Source organism: Tenrec ecaudatus, chromosome 13 (genome assembly GCF_050624435.1).
Source record: "Tenrec ecaudatus isolate mTenEca1 chromosome 13, mTenEca1.hap1, whole genome shotgun sequence".
In the NCBI taxonomy this organism is placed as follows: domain Eukaryota; kingdom Metazoa; phylum Chordata; class Mammalia; order Afrosoricida; family Tenrecidae; genus Tenrec; species Tenrec ecaudatus.
The window spans coordinates 86040852-86061691 of NC_134542.1; the positions used below are offsets into that span (position 1 = coordinate 86040852).

The window sequence follows — 20840 nt, forward strand, 5'->3', positions numbered from 1 at the left end:
TTTAACTAAATCCTATTTTATATCTACTATTGTAGTTAATGAAAAAGTATGTATCAAACTGTATTAAGCAAGTTTCTCTAGAGAAACAAAGCCAGGACACTTTATATATATATATATATATATATATATATATGGAAGATAACAGCTAATTAGTCAATACAGCATAAACAGATTGCTCAGTTTAACTCACTTTCTTAGAACAGTTAATATACTGTAGGTCCTTCACTAGGTCTCTAGTGATGCACAGCAAGGCAACATGCTCCAAGGGTTGGCTTGGCCCACAGGTAGTGCAGCACACAGTTGAGGCAAAAGACTAGCTCAAGCAGCAGCATACTGGTTTGACCACCAGGGAGGAAGAAAGATGGAAGGTCAGCCTCTGAAATCATTTATCTTGGTTGCCCTCCAATCAAGCTGTGACCTGATTAAAATCTGCCCACATGTCCCAGCAGAGGCCTAGTTGGCAGGGTAAACTAACTGAACTAAGCATCACTAACTGAACAGAAATTGGAAAAGAATATCCACAATTATAAGTAAGCATTATATCATATCAAAGGGATATAAATTGGACTCAAATATACAATTGTCTCTTTTTATCTATTTTTATTAAATACTTTTATTGGGGTCTCTTACATCTCGTCACAATCCATACATTCATCCAGTGTGTCAAGCACAGTTGCACATATGCTGCCATCATCATTTTCAAAGCATTCTCTTCCCACTTGAACCCCTGATATCAGCTCCCCATTTCTTCCCTCTCTCTCCTCCACCTTCCCTCCCTCACAAACCCTTCATAAGTTATAAATTATTATTTTCATATCTTACATCGTCCTCTGTTGCCCCTCACACACTTTTCTGTAGAGAGGGGGTTATAGGTTGATCCTTGTGACCCATTCCTCCTTTCTCTCCACACCCTCCCCTACTCTTCCTGGTATCTCTACTCTCATTGTTGGCTCTGGGGGGTATATCTATCCAGGATTCCTTGTGTTTCAGGCTCTTATCTGAACCAGTGCACAGGTTCTGGTCTAATTCAATTTGTAAGGTAGAATTGAGGTCATCATAGTGGGGTGAAGGAAGTACCACAGAACTAGAGAAAAGTTGTGTTTCATTGGTGCTATACTGCATCCTGAGTGGCTCATTTCTTCCCAGTGACCCCACTGTAGGAGGATGTCCAATTATCTACAGATGGGTATTGGGTTTTCACTTCATGCTCCCTTCCCCCTCACCCTCCCATCATTCACCTTGGGTATGATTTTGTCTGGGTCTTAGATGCCTGGTACCTGATCCTATCAACACTTCAAAATCACACAGGCTGGTGAGTTGTTCCATGTGGGCTTTGTTGTTTCTTGGCTAGATGGTCGTTTTTTAATCTTCAAGCCTTTAAGACCCCAGATGCTTTATCTTTTGATAGCCAGGCACCATCAACTTTCTTCACCACATTTATTTAGGTACCATTTTGTCTTCAGCGATTGTGTTGGGAAGTTGAGCATCACAGAATGACAGATTGTTAGAACAAAGTGTTCTTGTATTGAAGGAGTACTTGAGTTGAGGCCCAATGTCCATCTACCAGCAATTGTCTTTCAATTCCATTGATCCACAAACTTTAGAAGCCTCCTTGGATTATATTTATTATGCAAATATCTATCTAATTTTGGATTATTTTTCCAGGCATTTCAACTTGCTTTAGTATATATTTGGCTTAAAAAAAAGTAAGAAAGGGAGACTGAGAGAGTAAGTAAGGAGAAGCACATTGAACATATTTGTTTGATGGTATATTTTCAAATTTTTACCCACTAAAAGTTACTTTGCACCCTTTCAGAGAATAAGTTTTTAAAAATTGCCTACCATAGCTGTCTCCACTTCTTCCATTATCATTTTTTCCCTTTTTCCTTGTTTATTTATTAATTGTTTTATTAGGGGGCCATACAACTCTTTTCACAATCCATACATACATCAATTGTATAAAGCACATTTATACATCCATTGCCCTCCACTTATCATTTTCTGTGACAATTAATTCTCAAACATCTACCCAAAATTTTTGTCCCTAATACCTTTCATTGTTCACACTCAATGGACATTGTTCAGCCTTTATCGTAGTAGAACTTTATCATAGGTTAACATTCCTTTTTGACAACATTCTTGAAATACCCGCTTTCTGGGATATTCTGTTTCTCTCTAATAATTCCTTTCCAGTATGCTTCCATGGATTGTCTTCTTCTACTTCATCTCTATATATCCTCAAGACTAACTTTGGATCATCTGCTTTTCCACGTCTATAATTACCTTTTAGGAAATCTCATCAAGAGCCATAGCTTTCAATATCATTTGCATGCTGACAATCCCCATATTTTTTACCAAGTCCTAATCTCTCCTCTGGGTTCTCAACTTGATTTATTCACTTTAATGTCTCACTGGCATCTCAAAATGAACATATCCAAAATTGAAATATCAAACCAGCCACTTTTTTAGCTTTCCCCCTTTCTAAAAATATATTTACACCCATCAAGTTATTTAAACCATAAACCTCCGAGCCATTTCTAACACTGCTTCTCCACATCCTAGTTCTGTGTAATCTACTTCCTAAATGTATCTTGATTTCATTGTCTTTTGTCTACCTTCACTCTCCCTCCTTATTCAAACCGCTATAATTGACTTTTCTGTGGTAGAAAAGTACCTTTCTAAATAATTTCCTTGTCATTGTACTTATTTCCAAGGATCCATGGTGGTGCAGTGAATAATGCATATCTATAACTAAAGGTCAGTGGTACAAACCACGCTGAAGGACAAAGATGATGCAGGCTGTCCCCCAAATCATTTCAGAAGCCCTCAGGAGCAGGTTTACTCAGTCTTATATGGGTCCTATGAATTGTAATCAAATTGATAGCAATGGGGAGAAAGCCTGGGCTTTCTATTCTTATAAAAAGTTACAGTCTCAGAAACCCCACGGGGTTCGCTGTGAGTCAGCATGAACTAGATGGCAGATAATTGAGTTTGGGAGCAATGGATGGTGATGTTTACTGCCAATTCAAAGAGTTTTTCATATCCAATTCAAAATTATGTTTAAAGAATCATCATATAATTCTTCAGGATGAAATGTCTAAATGATCTCAATTATATTACATGATAGGTTTCGATAGTTGTCATGGACTCTAAGCTGACTCATGGTGGCCCCATATGCAGCAGAATTAAACATTGCCAGGATATATGTCATTTTAACCATTTATGTGATAAATTATACTCAATTCCATTGTTGCAATCCCTTTTATTTTGATTGCCTTATAACCCAGGGGCTCATTTCAGCACTATAAAAGATAATATTGTATTGTAAACAATACAGCTTTCTACAGGTAGAGACAGCCTAATTTCTCTCCCTAGTCTGAAACCATAAACCTCAGATCACCTAAAACTTTCCCACCATAGTATCTGATATAGCATAGCAATATGCAATCAAAGTATGACAACTAATTGATGGGTGGTGATTATATGAAATAAAAAAATCTTACTATGGCACAGAAATATAAAGATCTTGTCAAATAATGGACCCTCAAAATAGTGAGGATCAGTAGTTGAAAAATATGGCTTTGGTGCTAGAAACATAGTAAGAGATCCTATGATAGAATTTTGAAAGTTCAGTAACTTTTTCATTGTAAACCTCTTTTAACAACAATATAAGCTGAGGCCATACACATGGATCTTGCCACATGAAATGGAGAGGGATCAAATTAACAATATCTGAGGGAAGAGATAATGAAAAAATCCAATACCATCAGCAAAAAGAAGGCCAAGAGTTTTCTGTGGAGCAATCATCAGTTGCTCATATGTAAGCTTATGTAGAAACTGATGAAATTTAAAATAATTCCACTAGAGCCAAAATGCAACCCTGAGTGTATTCTGCTTGATAGTGAGGTTTGCATGGCAAGTATCAAGGCCGCTTCCACTATGAAATGTCGAAGCATCTGAAGATGTGGCACACAACAAGGTCTTCCTACTAATATGAAATGTAAGTCATAGCATCGAGCCCCTCCCACATCTAAAAAGGAGGCACAACACTTTGTGGACATCTTTGGATTTTGAAAGCACAATGCCCCCCCCCCCTTTTTTTTTTTTAAGTGTTTTACTTCCTTTTCTACAATAACCAAGATTTCTGGGTCTAGGAGCTAAGGGGTGAAAATGGGAATAGCACCCCTTTCTGTTACTCTTAATGACCCACTCACAACATGTTTGCTTCCTGTTTCTAAGATATTTATGCCCTTCATGCCTAGAGACCTTAGTTCCAAACCAAAGGGCATTCCCATCTGGAGACAATACTTATTCAATTGGACAGGAGCTTAAGAATGCTGCCAACTACTTTGGGCCCCTCAGGCCTATAGATCAACAGACAAAGCAGAGAATTCTTGTATTGAAAATGAATACTGATAGCCAGATGGAAATGGGCAGGGGGAAAGGTGACAATGACAGGTGACAAAGAGAGGTGGAGCAGTGTTTTATCTCCAGCACAAAAGAAGGTGAAGAGCAGTAAGACACATTTTCTCATCAATTGAAGAGACCACAGAGAGTGAAAAGGCTGGGTAGAGAAAGAAAGGAAGTTCCCCAAATGAATGAAGAGACTCTGGTTTTGAGACAAGGCACAGCATAAAGTCTGGGGTGTTAGAGTGCAAGACAGAGGACCCACCAGAAAGCCAGCCAATGATAGGAGGTCTGCCATGAACAGAATTAAAAAAAAAAAAGGTGTGGCTCTACATTTTCCCAAGCTAAGGGCCCTTTGTATTTCCCCCCAACATATCTAGTCAAGAAACTCACATTTCAGTTCAACCCTTTTAATCTGAGTCTGGTTTGAATTGTGTCCCTATCCTGTAATATTCCTTGTGAGTGGGCTAAGAACTGAGGAGTGGATAGGCTCAGAACCTTCAGTCACCTCCCAGTAATGTTACAAAGGGGAAATTGCATAAACAAGGGAAAAAAGACTCTGTCTTGAATCCAGGAGATCTTTTAGTATGGCTGTTAGTACTGCTCTGCTGTGATAAAAAGCAATGGTAAACTACAGCCACTGTGATCGTTAGGCTTTGTGTCACTTGTGGTTTGCCAGGATTTTCCCATGAAGTCTTCCAACATCGGATGGTCAACTCCATGTTGGGATCTTCGGTGAAGCAGCCAAGCAGTTGCGGAAAGAATAGGGTGAATAACAATTCCTTAATCTGGTCATAGCCTTTATATGATTGATGGGCGGCTTCATCCAGGGTGTGGCCTACTCTTCTAGTGCATACTGACCAAGCTTCTACACTGTGGGAAGCCAGCTCATGTCTTCTGATGGATCTGGATCTTGCATCTCATCTGTCAAGATCTTGTCATATCACCTGCTGACCCCAAGAGCAATCAACTGACCATAGATCTTGAAGCCATTGAGTCAACCTTAGATCAATGAGGCTCTGCATTCACCAGCCTGTGGTCTTTCTCTTTTGTCTTAATTCCTGTTGCTACACTGGTCTAGAGTGCCTCAAGCTTGCCATCTGTCATATGGACTTGAACTGGATCAGACTTACCTTCTTCTACAATTTCTACAGAGAAGCTAGATTTATGAAGAAGAATGTAGCATCAGGATTGAAAGGAGGCTTATTAACAACCTGTAATATGCAGATAAACACAATCTTGCTTGCTGAAAGTAAGGACTTGAAGCACTCCTGATGAAGACCAGGGATCACAGTCTTCAGTATAGACCATACTCAATTAAAAGAAACCCCCAAATCCTTACAATTGGATCAATAGGTAACGTCATGATAAATGCAGAAAAAGTAGATTTGTCAAGGATTTAGTTTTACATGGACCCACGACAAATGATTATGGAAGTAGCAGTCAGGAGATAAAACAGTGCATGGCATTGCATATCTGCTGCACAAGGTCTGTTTAAAGTTTGGAAAACCAAGGCTGGTAAGAACTAAGAACTGCGGTGTGTCTAACCCAAGCCAGGCTATTTTCAGTTGCCTTATATGCATGTGCAAGTTGGAAACTTGAAGAAAGAAGACCAACTCGTTTGAATTATGGTGCTGGCAAAGAATACGGAAAGCTCCATGGAATGCCCAAAGAACAAACCAACCTGTCTTGGAAGAATCAGTCAAAATATGCTTGCAGACAAGGATGGCAAGACTTTGTCTCAAGTATTTTGGACATGTTGTCAGGAGAGAGCAGCCCTGGAGAATGACATCATATTTAGTAAAGTTATAGGCAAGGCAGACAGAGGAAGACTTTCAACAAGACGGATTGACCCCATGGCTGCATTGACAGGCTCAAACATAAGAACAATTTGGAGGATGAAACAGGACCAAGCAGTGTTTTATTCTGTTGTATCCAAGGTCTCTGTGAGTCAGAGCTGACTTGATGGAATCTAACAACAAACAACAACAACTGTGTGATTCATTTCTTGATATATATCTCTTTCTATTAATGTACACATAAACATTACCGGTTTTGTCTCTAGAGAACTCTGCCTAACACAACTACTGATGGCTCATATCCTTCAGGAATGAAAGTATGAATCATCCAGCCAGACAAAGAACCATAACCATCAGAGGTGTTTGTTGAAAACGTGGAGAAAAAGACATAGGTCGGGGAAGGAAAGAGTTCTAAATGCCAAGCATGGTCCTGTGATAAGTTATGGAAACAAGGACTGCCACTTGTATGAGTCTTTACTCCTTGTATATATGTATCAATTATTTAATTATATTGAGTTATGACATCTAATGCTTAAAGTGGTTAGTGCATTTTCAGTTGTATGCATATTAGTTTTATCATGTTAGAGGAAAATATGACTTTATCATTTTTATTTAGGGATAATATATGGTTCACGGTGCAAAGATGACAAGAGTTAGATTGGGATAGTAAGAATTTTGAGGCCCCAGTCACTGAGCCGCCGCCGAGGTCTCAGCAGCCTCCCCCTCGAGCCCCCTTGCTTCTGACGCTCCGTCCCCCCTGCCCGCCTTCTCCAGCCGCCGCCTTCCTCAGGCCGTTTCCACCGAGGAAAAGGAATCGTATCGTATGTCCGCTATCCAGAACCTCCACTCTTTCCACCCCTTTGCTCATGCAAGTAAGGGTGATGACCTGCTGCCTGCGGGGACAGAGGATTATATCCAGATAAGAATTCAACAGCGCAACGGCAGGAAGACCCTGACCACTGTCCAAGGGATCGCTGATGACTACAACAAAAGGAAGCTAGGGAAGGCCTTTAAGAAGAAGTTTGCCTGCAATGGTACTGTGACTGAGCATCCAGAATATGGAGAAGTGATTCAGCTCCAGGGTGACCAGCACAAGAACATATGCCAGTTCCTTGTAGAGACTGGACTTGCTAAGGATGACCAGCTGAAGGTTCATGGGTTTTAAGTGCTTGTGGCTCACGGAAGCTTAAGTGAGGATTTCCTTGCAATGAGTAGAAAAATTCCCTCTGTCCCTTGTCACAAGTTTAAAACCTCACAGCTTGTATGATGTAACCATTTGGGGTCCACTTTTAACTTTGACTAGTGTAACTCCTTCATGCAATAAACTGAAAAGAGCCACAAAAAAAAAAAAGAATTTTGAATCAAATTGACTGGGCTATGATTTTCAGAGATTTGACAGTTAAGACCAATTAATCCCCTGTGAAATAGAACCAACACAATGTAGTCAACTCCATCATGGAATAAGAAGGTTAAGGTGATATGCAACGGCCTTACCCTGATCATACCCCTGATGATGGTGTGACCAGCTTCCTAGACTTGTGGACTCCGTGGTAAAGCTGCTTGGTACCTGGCTCATTGACCTCCCTGGCTCTTTCGACTTGAACCAACAACATGATACGTTTTCTGGGGATCCTTCAATGGTCAGCAGCCTGCCATTTGACCCACCAACATCTGAAGCGACCAACCTGGAGTCTTTGTGCCAATCTTGGGCTCATCAACCTTTGCTTATAAGAGCCCTCCAGCGTAATAATGGATCGAGGGACTTGGTGCATGCCTTCAACTTGCCTGCTCCTACCATTTGTTTCATATAAAAACAATGATCTGATATGTAAATCCAGATATATTTTACAATACATTTATTTTAAAGATATAACAGGGAGGAAAAAAAAACCAAGGTGTATGTCAGAGCAGATTCTGAAACTTTTTTTTGAATGTAAAATAGCTCAAGCAAAGGGAAGAAATAGTGAAGTGAAAGAAATGAGCAGGAACATTTAAAGGGTAGCTCGAGAAGATTATTTACAGCAGAGGTTCTCAGCCGTCCGAATGCCATGACCCTTTAATACTGCTCCTCATGTTGTGGTGAGTCTCCCAAGCATAAAATTATATTGTTGCTATTTCATAACTGTAATTTTGATACTGTTGTGAATTGGGCAACCCCTAGGGAAGGGTCATTCAACCCCCAAAGCGATCGTGACCCACAGGCTGAGAACCACTGATTTAAAGCAGTAGCATGACATGTGAAAATACCTGGAATTAGAAAACAAAACGGAAATATGCTCAAAATATCTCAAACTTAAATAACCGAAGAAAATATTCAATCCTCCAATTGAATTATTAAAGTATTTCATAGCAAAATTTTGAATGATGCAGGAAAGCATCATTCAAAGAAGCATCTATCAAAGAAGATAGAAAGGATACACATAATCACTGAAACAAAATCATTTGTCTACATTAAAGCACTTCAAGAGATAGCATATGATCAAGAACTGATGTTATTTTAAGAAAGAAGTCCAAGATGCTCTGAAATTAATAACAAACAAACAGAAAAACAAAAATGCTTCAGGAATTGGTTGAATACCAATTGGAATGTTTCAACAAACTAATGCAGGACTACTGGAAGCTCTCTCTAGTCGATGCCAAGAAATCTGGAAGAGAGTTAGGTAGACAGTTGAATAGAAGAGATCTCTATTTGTGAGTTTTCCAAAGAAAGGTGACCCACCAGAATGTGGGAATTATCAAACAAAATCATTAATATGTTCAAGCAAATATTTCCTAAAAGAAAAAAAATAATAAATAAAAGCCTCTAAAAATGGATGCAGCAGTTCATCATCAGGGAACTGACAGAAACTTGAGCCAGATTTAGAAAAGGTGGTGCCATGAGGGATATCACTGCTGATATTAGATGGATCTTGGCTGAAAGCAGAGAGTACCAGAAAGATGGTCATTTGCATTTTATTGGCTAAGCAAAGGCAATCAACTGTGTGGATCATGGAAAACAATGGATGCCATTGTAAAGAATGAGAGTTACAGAGCACTTAATCTTGCTCATGTTAAACAGGAAACTAGAAAAGGAGGCAGACATTTGACAAGGACAAGAGGATTTGACATACTTCAAAATCAGCAAAGATGTGCATCAGGGATGGGTCCCCTCACCACATGTTTTCAATCTGTCGTCTGAGCAAACAATTTGAGAAATAAGACAACAAAGTAGAGGGCAGCATCAGGGTTGGAGACAGACCATAGCTTACGAGAAACCAACACTGCGCCCTTCAGTATAGATGATAATTCAATGCAAAGAAAACCAAACTCTCCACAACTGGATCAATAGACAAGTGGAGAAAACATTCAGATTGTCAATCATTTCATATTCCTTGGATCCACAATCAAAGCTCATAGCAGCGGCAATCAAGAAATGCGCTGGGAAAATCTGCAGCACAAAGATATACTGAGATAACTAAAGAACAAATATATTACTGTGAGGATTCAGGTTTTTCTGATCCACGGCATATTTTCAATACCCTCATATACATGTGAAGTGGGACAGCCAAGAGGGAAAACCAGGGTAGAGTTGATGCTGTGGAATTACTGCATTGCGGAAGGATATTGAATGTTCTCTACTGCCAGACAGAATCAACACACCTGTCTATGGCTCTAATACTCCTTAAAGGTGAAAAAGGGAAGGCTTTATTTCACATAGCTTAGACATAGTATAAGACCCTACCACTTAAAAAGGCAAGCAGGTTGGATAATTTAGAAAGTCAGAATAAAAAAGGAGACTTTCAATGAGATGAATTGACACAATGACTGCACCAATGGACTCAAAGGAAACAAACAATGAGGGTGGGGAGAGAAGGGGCAAGTTTTCTGTTGCCTGTCATGTCTTAATGAGCTTGAGGTAACTTAAAGACACTCAACAGCAACATCAACAGCTTTTTTGTCAAACAATGATTGCTTTAACTCTTGCAATAACTTATAATGCTAAGGGACCTTGTTCTTTATTCAGGTCCCTAAGTGTGCTAGGAACCTTCCATTCAAGGAATTGTTTTCCCTCAACCACTACTGTAAACTCAGATACTGGTCATCTTGCTGACATAAGCTTAAATATATACACACATAAATATTTATTAATCCAGGAATACAAGCCTCAAGGAAAAGTGTCCCTTCAAAATTATGTCTTCCTCCACTTTACTATCACAATATATAATATGAAATTCATTTTGTATTTTAATGGCTAACCATCTGTCTTAAATAACTTGAAAGCCTCATGGGAACAAGGCCACTTGTATATTAATCATATTATATTCCAAGTAACTAGCAAATCACTGGGCCCTTAATTCCATAAATAAATAAAACATTACTATAATTTAAATTGTACTTGTTTTAGTCTACTTTAGAGAAACAAATCCACAGAAACTCATGTATAAGAGAAAGTTTTATACAAAGGTTAAGTGCGCATCAAGAAAACATCCCAACCCAGTGCGGCCCAAGCCCAGAAGTCCAACAGTAACCCATTAACCAGTATGTCGGACACCAATCCACAAAGTCTTCCTCTATCTCACAAAACAGACACAATGATCCCGACTGCAGGAGGAAAGCCGAATCAGTGAATGTATAAGCATCTCAATGCTGGCAGGGGCCTCCACATGGCTTTTCCAGCACCCAAGGCTGCATCAGGGTAGGTCCATGTGGCTTTTCCTTGGGGATGTCTTGCAGGAAGTCAGCCTTGCAAGCTGAAACAGGGAACTGCTAAGGCAGATGCACCCTGGTCCGACCATCACAAAGCAAGAGACCTGAGAACTAGAAAGGCAAGGCTTACAGAGCCATTTAATCCCTCCGCCCTTCAATTAACCCCATATGTGTTTATCGGCCAGGTTGGCACAATAAGCAACCATATATACTCAAATATAAGCTGACCCGAGTATAAGCTAAGGTACCTAATTATTACCTGGGAAACCAGAAAAACTGATTGACTCGAGTATAAGCCTAGGGTGGAAAATGCAGAAGCTATTGATGAGTTTCAATAATTCAAACAAATGAAAATAAAATTACTAAAAATTGAGACATCAGTGGGGTAAAGTATTTAAATATGTATTTTAAATAAAAGAACAAGGCATTTAACAGTAAACCAGCACAGTAAGTGGAAAATAGGTTCAACAGAAACAATAAGGTTTCAACAGTGATACCTTAAGAGCACTATTCCCTGAGCTCAATCAGTAACCAAGCTAAAATGTAAAGAGTTAAAATCCTTCAAAACTGGATTCCTCATCATCATCCGTATCCCAATGCAGAGCTTCAGCTGGTGTGAGGTCATCATAGATGCTGTCCTCACTGAGATCGCCGTCATCACCATCAATGCTGTCATTTTCATACAAAGCTCAGTCTTCACTGCCATCCATAGCATTACTAATACTACATTTCTGGAAGGCATGTCGCACCATGTCTTCTGGAATGTCTTCCCATGCATCTCGAACCCACTTTGCTATTTACTCTATGCCAGGCTTCATGAGATTTCCTCCTTTTGTTAGTCGGGCTTGACCAGATGACATCCATTCATGCCACATCATTCACACATGGTCTTTAAAAGGCTTATTCAAAGATACACATCATAGGATGGCTCTGATTGGTTAGATGTGAGTAAATAAGCATTCAAAGCCCAGCAGTGTCAGCAGGGCTTTGAATGAACAGCAGAGAAGCGGCAATCACCCGTGAGATAACGGGCGCTCATCCCATTACCTGGGGAGGGTGGGGGGGGTAGTGAGATGTTACACCTTGCAGGGGTACCACTGACCCTTGTATAAGCAGGACCCGTTTTTCAGCACTTTTTTGCGCTGAAAAACTCATCATATACACGAGTCTATATGGTAACTAACTCAGTACTTTGACCCATATTTCTCAAAGTAGGTTGTATCCTCAGTAACAAAAAATCCATAACATGAGGAAAATATCAAAAACTAAAAACATTACTATCAAGATAAATTGTCCAACTATTCCAGGGAGATCAATCAACGGGTTTTTAATGAACATGTCAGTGATTTAAAATACACAGAATTGAATGTTGCTCTAGTAGTGTGTTAGTCTGGGTAGACTACAAAAACAAATTCAAAGACACTCATATTACATGAGAAAAAGCTTTATGTACAAGAGAACTGAATATTGAGCAAACCTTCCAGCCCGGGCTGGATCCAGTCCATAAGGCTGATAGCAACCCATATATCCAATACCAACGTGCAAGTTCTCTTCAGACTCACAAAACACATGCAATGTCACCAAATGCCGGAGATCACAGTCCAGTGGGTGGGAAGTTTTGTGGGTTCGGTTGTATTGTAAGCATGTCAACCTGGCAGGGGTCTCCATGTGGCTTCTCCAGCTCTGGCTGCCATCAGCCAGTCTCCATGGGCCATGTCAATGAGTATGTCTCACAGGGACTGAGCATGTGTCCCACCTCCAAAGAGGTATTTATCTCCTTAGTGCTTCCAAATGAGGTCGTCAAGCTACGACCTGATTGACAGGCTAAACTCCACCCCTTCACTCTTAATCCTCTCAAACTAACAATATATTATAAAACTACCACAGTAGAGTCTATCCAATTTAAAATTTAGATATAAGGCTTGTATAATTTCATTCTTCTAGAATTTAAAATGTACCAATTTTCTCAATGGAGGTGTACAGTGTACATCTTTCAAATTCAATTAACATACAATAGATATGAGACAATGCCACCAAAACCTACTTTGCATGCGTTGAAATCTTTGGAAATTACGAATCCCTAATCTGAAAGAAAATGAAATGTTGTCTAGAAGATTTAGAGAGATGGAACAGTGCAGGCATTATACATGATAGGGAAAAACATCATGGGTTAAATCAGTAAAAAAAAAAAATTTTTTTTAAGCAAAAAAATTACCAGGGGAAAAAGTTCTTTAGCAAGAGAGAGTGCAAATCGAGTGCAATTTGCTAGAGTGAATCCTAATTGATAGATTTGGTCAGAAGTTATTAACCTGAAGTTCATCCACTGGATTCTGTCTGATAAATTATACCACAAGAGCTGGTATGTATTTGCATGCACGCATTTAGCTTGGGAGAAAAAATTCTTAACTTTCATTAAATTCTCTACTGAATTTGGAACCTAAAAAAAGGTCAACAACAAATGCTACAAAACTGAACTGTATCCTGAGATTTAATTAAATTGGCTTTTATGAGGGATTTGGGCATTCTCATTTAATTCAGGCCCAATAATATCATTTACTTTTATTTATTGGTACTTTCTCTTTTTTTCTGAACTTGTCTAACCCTTCTCTCTCTCTCTCTCTCTCTCTCTCTCTCTCTCTCTCTCTCTCCTTAGAAAGTCGTTCTTCCTAATTTTTTGTTCTATCCAAACAAACTGACAATTCTGTCTCTTCAGTCTGGAGCTATGACCTGATTTGATCAATGCTTATAAAGTTATACAGAAAACACAAAGGGGAAATAGGGCTTTACCCATCAAACTCTCCAATACTATGATTATGGGCACCCTTGAAGCATAGCAGAAAGAATGTGAGTTAAAAAAAAAAGAATTTACTCTTCTTTGTCCCTCAATGTAGGAAATACATATATTAATCTCAGTATAATTATTCATGTAGGATTAAAATATATACAATTTCAAAGAGATTAGGCGGTTATGAAAAACTAAGTGATTATGAATAACTAAGGCATCTGTGGTAATAAAATATATGATGCGCATATTATATATACCTAGCACTGGTTCAAGTATTTTATTAAGTCATGTATGTACTCTTTAGGGTATCAGCATGAATAGTGCAGTGTTTTGTATATTAGATTATCAGGCTCTCTGATCAAACGGAAGCTTGATTGAATCTGGGTTCTAGGAGGGTACCTCAGGGTAATTAGCTCTGGCCTCAGAGTTTTGAGGATTAAATAGGGAAATGAATACATGCTCAACAAATATTATGAAATGTTATGAAATTTCACACATTATGTTATATATTTATAGCTGTATGTATTGATTTTTCTTTAAACTTCTTTACTGGTTTCGGTGAAAGTTTACAAATTAGGGCAGTTTTCCATTCGACAATTTATACACATTGGTTGCAATCCCTGCAATGTAACACCACATCTCCCGCTTCCTTTTCATGTTCCTTTCCATTCGCCCTTCGCTCTTGCTCTTTCCTTGTTCTGAGATTTCATTTTGGACAAATGCCATTTCAGTCCTAGATAGCTGATTTGGTATTGAGGGATGCATTCCTATGCATACATTGTTACTGAGGGATAAATGCCTACCTAATTTCCTTTAATTGTATTATTATTCTGACATTGTTTGGCTGAAAACTGATTCCTATGAGTGGAGTCAGTTTCAAGCTTGAAGGAACCATTGCACTTGTTTTATAATTATATATATATATACATATATATACACATATATAGTATATTCAAATAAATTATCTGACTTTATTTTATATTTTCCACAGTAGAAAAAGTTGAAAGTCCAGTCACCTGGTCAGTTTTAAGAATGAGCATATAATACATAATGAATAATATTGTGAATGTCAGCTACAAAAATAAGCAACTATTAATTTATATAAGATAATTCCTGCTCTTTATACAGCTATTTCTAGAATGACTTTTTGATTGCTAATTCCATTTTTCTGAACTATATGATATAGTCTCCTCTTTGATCTAATTGGAAAATTACTGAAAATTGCAGGTACCCTTAATGGTTACTAAAATAATAAGTTCTTTATCTATTTATTGTTGAATTGGAAAATAACAAAATGAATTTTATGGAAGTGTTAGAAATAAGGGTATTACTGTAAAGGATACACAGTGAAGTTATTTTTCAAAGCTATTTACACACCTGAATATCACCCAATGGTGCTGAACGCATACTACGATCTATGAAGAAACTCAGTGTGCATCTTAGAAAGAATAATTTCTCAAGGCAAAGTTGGTAAACATACTAAGAGATAAAGAGTTAAGCCAGTGTAGAGGTTTCACTAGTTTCAGTTAATTTCTAACATTTTCCCCATAGTTTTACTCTTTCTGTCCCTTAATCCTAGGTTCATAAATGTAGTTAGTTACCTGATCTTTATTAATTCTTTATAAACATGAGCAGGACTGTGGTAATAAGAAATTATTACATTAGTAATCAATAATGATCATGATATAACTAGAACCTAATAATCATGGCTTATGCCAAACATAAGTAGTCACTTAACAATCTTTCTACAAAATAAGTAATTTAGTATCCCTTTTGCCTGATGAGGGAAATAAATCAGAGAGAAACTGGAAAGACGTCTGCCTTTGGATGATCTTTTAGAAAAAATACACAAGTGGAAATGCTTACAATAAAAATGTATAACAAAATTAAGTATGGAAATAAAAGAAAAATAATACAAAATAATAAAGAAAAGGATAGATAACAAAAGGTTCAGCAATGGGAAAGCTACATGGGGATATGGAGATGAGAAATAAAACATAACTGAAGTTACAAGCATACCTAATTTTTTTTATATATCAACAGTATGCATTTTATGACAATGACATAGATTCATGTACAGATTCAGAGCACCCTAGGGCTCTCTTTATGCCCTAAAGAAAACGCATTTACATTATGCACGGGTTGTACTGAATTGGGGGTGGGGGAAAAATCAACTGCCTTTGCACCCTTAAGACAGGCCAAACTGTCCTGGGTGTAAGCAGCTTTAACGCCATTATTCAAGGTGTTTGCAAAAGGACTAGAGAATTTAAAAACCAAACAAATTCTTTGTCTTGGGAGTGGAGAGGGGCTTTCATTTGCTGCTATAACCAGCAAATGATGTTCAGTCATCAAAAATGGGGGGAGGGCCCACTAACACAGATCTATTTGAGCAAGCTGACCAGTACACATTGCAGTTTCAGAAAGGAAAGTTATATACTCTATGGTACAAGTCCCAACTAGGCAGTGTCAAAAGGACATCTATTTCTTGGCTTGCTTTGTGATCATACCCCTTGGCGGTGTGACGGGTCTAGTGGCATTCGGCTTCTTTTTCTCTGCCGGCTTTAAAATCTGAAAAGAGCACATCAGCGTCTCATCCACACTCATCATGGCACCAGCATTGTCAAACTCTCCACAGTAATTGGGGGCCGAAAACAGAGTGACCAACTGCCTCTTGGCAAAAAATTCATATCCATCTTCAACCACCTGATGGGCTCTACAAATAAGATCCAGATCATGCTTATGAAGAAATTTTGCAACCACTTCCGCACCAAATGTGAAGGACACTCCTCTGTCGTTTTCACCCCAGCCTAAGACGTCTTTATCGGGGTCAGACCACAAAAGATCACAAAGGAGACCTTGATCGGGTACATCAGTTGGTCGCATAATTCGCCGAATCTGCTCCATAGATTGAAGATCTGGTGACAAACCTCCATGACAGCAGAATATTTTCTCATCCACGATGGCGGCTATCGGCAAACAGTTAAAGCAGTCTGTAAACGTTTTCCAGAGTTTAATATTGTATTTTCTTTTACATTCATCATAAAATCCATAAATTCTATTGATGCTGGCACATTCATGGTTCCCTCTGAGAAGAAAAAAGTTCTCCGGGTATTTTATTTTGTAGGCCAGTAAGAGGCAGATAGTCTCCAAGGACTGCTTCCCCCGGTCTACGTAGTCCCCAAGAAATAGGTAGTTGCTTTCTGGTGGGAAACCACCGTACTCAAAGAGTCGAAGCAAATCATAGTACTGCCCATGGATGTCACCACATATTTTGAGTGGCGCTTCAAGTTCCAGCAGGATAGGCTGACTGAGAAAGATCTCCCGAGACTTTAAGCACAGACCCCTGATTTCATTCTCCTGGAGTTGGACATTCTTCCCAGGCTTGGACCCTCTCACTTCCAGCAGCCGTTGGATGATGCTGTCGATGTTGAGTTTATCTATATCCGCCATCGCCGTCCCACCGCCTACCCTCCCGCAGCGGCGCCGCCGCCGGCTCCCGCCCGGGACTCACACCTCCTTCCCACGCCATGAGCACAGAGGCGGTGGTGGCGGCGGTGGCAGCAGCCGCGGCGGGTCCCCCCCAGCCGCCCCGCTCCCTGCTTCCTCCTTCACTCCCCACTGGAACCACGAGACAAGCATACCTAATTTAACACACTTAGCAACAATCAGTAGAAGGCAACAGGGGACCTTATTTAGTGTTTCAGTTTTCTAGACCTACAACAACTTCCCAAATTGGATGGTTTCAACATCCTGAAATTCATGTTCTCACCATTTAAGAGACTCTAAATCCCATTTCAGTGTGCTGGGTCTAATAGGAGACTTTATCATGTTATCAGATCTGGAGACAGGTTTTTGTGTCTTTTCAACATCTGTGGGCCAACAGTCCCATGGGGGTTCCCAGTATCTTAGCATCTGTTTTCCCCTGGTCTAAAAGGTTCTCAGCACAGAGACTGAGCCCAAAGGGTGCATTCTACTGCTGGACATTCTTTCTTGATGCTGGTCTGGTTCCTCTTCTGATTGCTTCTCTCTCTTGTTAGCCCTCATGTGGTGAGAGGTGGTGAAGGTCAGACCCCAGGGAAATGCCCCTTATTTCCAGTCAGGGCTCAGACCCAAGTAAGAGTATTGCATCTTACTTTAATCACCTTAACAACTAATTGGCTGATCACATCATAGAGGATGATTACATCATTACATAACTTTCACATTACATCATCACATAAATGTCAAACCCAAAGAACCTTGGCCCATCCTAGTTGATTGATATTTCTGAGGAGCACGACTCAATCCATCCCTGGCATTTTATCTATTCCAACTCATAGTGACTTTATAGGACAGGATAAAACTGTCCCTATGGGTTTCCAAGTCGGTAACTCTTTAGAAATTGAACTACTAGTTTTTCTCCCTTGTACAAGCTGGTGGTTTCCAACTGCTTCCCATCAGGTTAACTGCCCAACATGGGACTACTACACCCCTAGATCGAATTCATAGCAAGCTTATGTTCAACAGAAAGAAACACTGACTGGTACGTTGAAATCCTCACAATTGTTAACATGTTTAAGGCCATTATGGCAGTCACTGGGTGACTGACTCCATCCCATAGAAGAAGGTCTTCTGCTTTTTCACTTTACCACGTATCATGTCCTTATCCAAGAACAGGTGTCTCCTGATAGCATTTCCAAAGTATGCAAGACAAAGTCTGTCATCCTTGCTACTGAGGAGTATTTTGGCCTTAGTTCTTTCAATACAGATTGATTTGTTCCTCTGGCAGGCCATGATACTTTCAGTGTGCTTCCCATATTCATCAACACCATAATTCAAATGTTTGACACTTAGTAAAGCGATGTTTTATATTATAAATATTTCAATATCTTTCAAGTAGCAGAAAGAGGAATGGACTTGATGAAAATAATACTGGAAAAAGGATAGCACAAGCCTGTTAAAGGCACATAGGTAAGATATAATTAGGAACAAGAAAAGTGTACATTCATAGCGGTCCCATACGATGGAGTAGAAGTGCCCTTGAGGGTTTCCTATAAATCTTTACAGAAGCAAAGAGATTAATCTTTCTTTTGCTGAGTGGCTGGTGGTTTCTAACTGCTGACCTATCAGTTAGCAGCCCATCATATCATCGACTCCAAAATCAGTAGCAGTAAATTTGGTTAATTTGAGACTAGCACATGTTATCATAGAGACGATAGATACATTTGGAAAAAAAAGCTATGTTGCTTCTGCACAGTGGAATACTTTGTTGTTCTGGACCTTAAAAGTATCTCTTAACTGCAAAACTCTATTCCTTTTATACAAATATGACTCTAATCTGTTTAGTAGACAAATAATTGAGTCCAAGTTAGCAGGTGTATTTAAAGCATGGTTTTACCAAATATATTTTTATAATACATATTTAATATATATATAATTTACACTATATATATGTCTCAGAGTAAAAAACTATACATATATGTCTTAGAGTAAAAACTATATATATATAATCTTAGAGTAAAAAACACAAAATATAAAAATCACAATCAGTGTACCTCCAGGGTCCCTTGTCTTACTGTCCTGCCCTTCATTAGCCATCCATCCACCTATGAATTTGTGCATCCATTTGGATTCATCCATAACTTATTTAATGTGACCATAGGAAACACAGACTGATCTCCCTGTTAGTCTCAGGGCTAGCATAGCATTAAAATAACTAATTACCACACGATATATGAAGACTAAGACACAGCCCTACAAAAGATCCTTGCCAACCCAGTATGACAGAAAAACAACACTCACTAAGCATAAATAAGAGACCACCACACAGAAAAACCTCACCCAGGGGGCAATAAAAAGAAAACAGATCCCAAGATAGCATTGGCTTAAGGATGGAAAGAAGTCAAGTATGATACACATGCACAGACATGCACAACATACTGAGAAAGGAAGGTGGGGTAACACCCAACACAAAAGATATAAGATGACATCACTGAGTCTTCAGATGGAAATAATAACCCTGAATATCAATGGCCTGAACTCAGACATTAAAAGACTGAGGCTAGCAGACTGGCTTAGAAAACACAACCCATCAATGTGCTGCAGTACAGGAAACACAGCTCAAGGCTACAGACAAAAATAAGCTGAGAAGCAAAGGCTGAAGAATGGCACACCAAGCAAACAGAAATTCAAGAAAAGCAGGGGTTGCAATCCTAATCTCGGATAAAATTGACCTCAGTGTGCAACCCATAAAAAGAGTTAAGGAGTGACATTATATAATGCTCATAGAAATGGTACACAAAGAACCACTAAGCATTGTAAACACATATTCCTTGAATGACAGACCCGATGAATATGTCAAACAAATACTCCAAAAGATGAAGAAAGAAATCATAGCCTCAACAATTATAGTGGGTGCCTTTAATACACTGTTCTGAGATAGATAGATCACAAAAAAAGAACCTCAACAAGTAAACTATAGATCTAAACACTACAATTTGATAATTTGACCTGATATATATTTATAGAGCTTTTCATCCAAATACAAAGAAATTCCAAATCTTTTCAAGCACACATGGCACATATTCTAAGATAGACCACATGCTGAGCCATAAGGAAAATCAACATAAATTTAAGCATATTAGTATCATACAGACATCTCTCTCACTGACAACTGTGCCTTAAGGCTGGAAATCAATTAAAGGAAGACTAAGGAAACAAGAAAAAACCATTAGAGGATGAATAACTCTGTACTGCAAAAGGAGTGCATACTGGCACAGATCAGCGATGAAATTAGGAAATTTCTAGAAACCAACAAGAATGACAACATAATGTACCAAAACTTATGGGACATAGCAAAGGCAGTAAACATAGGAAGATTAATAGCAATACATGAACACTTGAGAAAGGAAGAGAGAGTCATGATTGATATACTGGCACAGAATTTACAACAACTAGAGCAGAATAAGCTAGACAATCCTACTAATAGCAAAAGAAAATTAATAATAAAAATTAGGGCTGAGATTCAGGAGAGGGAAAATAAGAAAATTATAGAAAAATTAAATGCTGCTAAAAGTTGGTTCTTTGAAATTATAAACAGAATTGACAGACCACTGGAAAATCTAAACAAAGAAAGGAACACATTTCAATAGAAAGAATAAGGAATGAAAGAGGGGCCATTACAA

General features: G+C 38.8%; 2 protein-coding genes across 5 annotated transcripts in view; both read right to left on the reverse strand.

The window, feature by feature from the left end:
* Positions 1–20840, reverse strand: part of GALNT13 (polypeptide N-acetylgalactosaminyltransferase 13) — a 540793-nt gene that overhangs the window by 283284 nt on the left and 236669 nt on the right. The window lies entirely within an intron of this gene.
* Positions 15854–17288, reverse strand: LOC142424486 (serine/threonine-protein phosphatase PP1-gamma catalytic subunit). The gene has a single exon (XM_075529738.1). It carries the CDS (start codon positions 17125–17127, stop codon positions 16156–16158), a length of 972 nt encoding a protein of 323 aa, XP_075385853.1. The 5' UTR covers positions 17128–17288; the 3' UTR covers positions 15854–16155.

Excerpts from the sequence above, each read along its gene's own strand:
- LOC142424486 (XM_075529738.1), bottom strand. The coding sequence starts at position 17,127 with ATGGCGGATATAGATAAACTCAACATCGACAGCATCATCCAACGGCTG.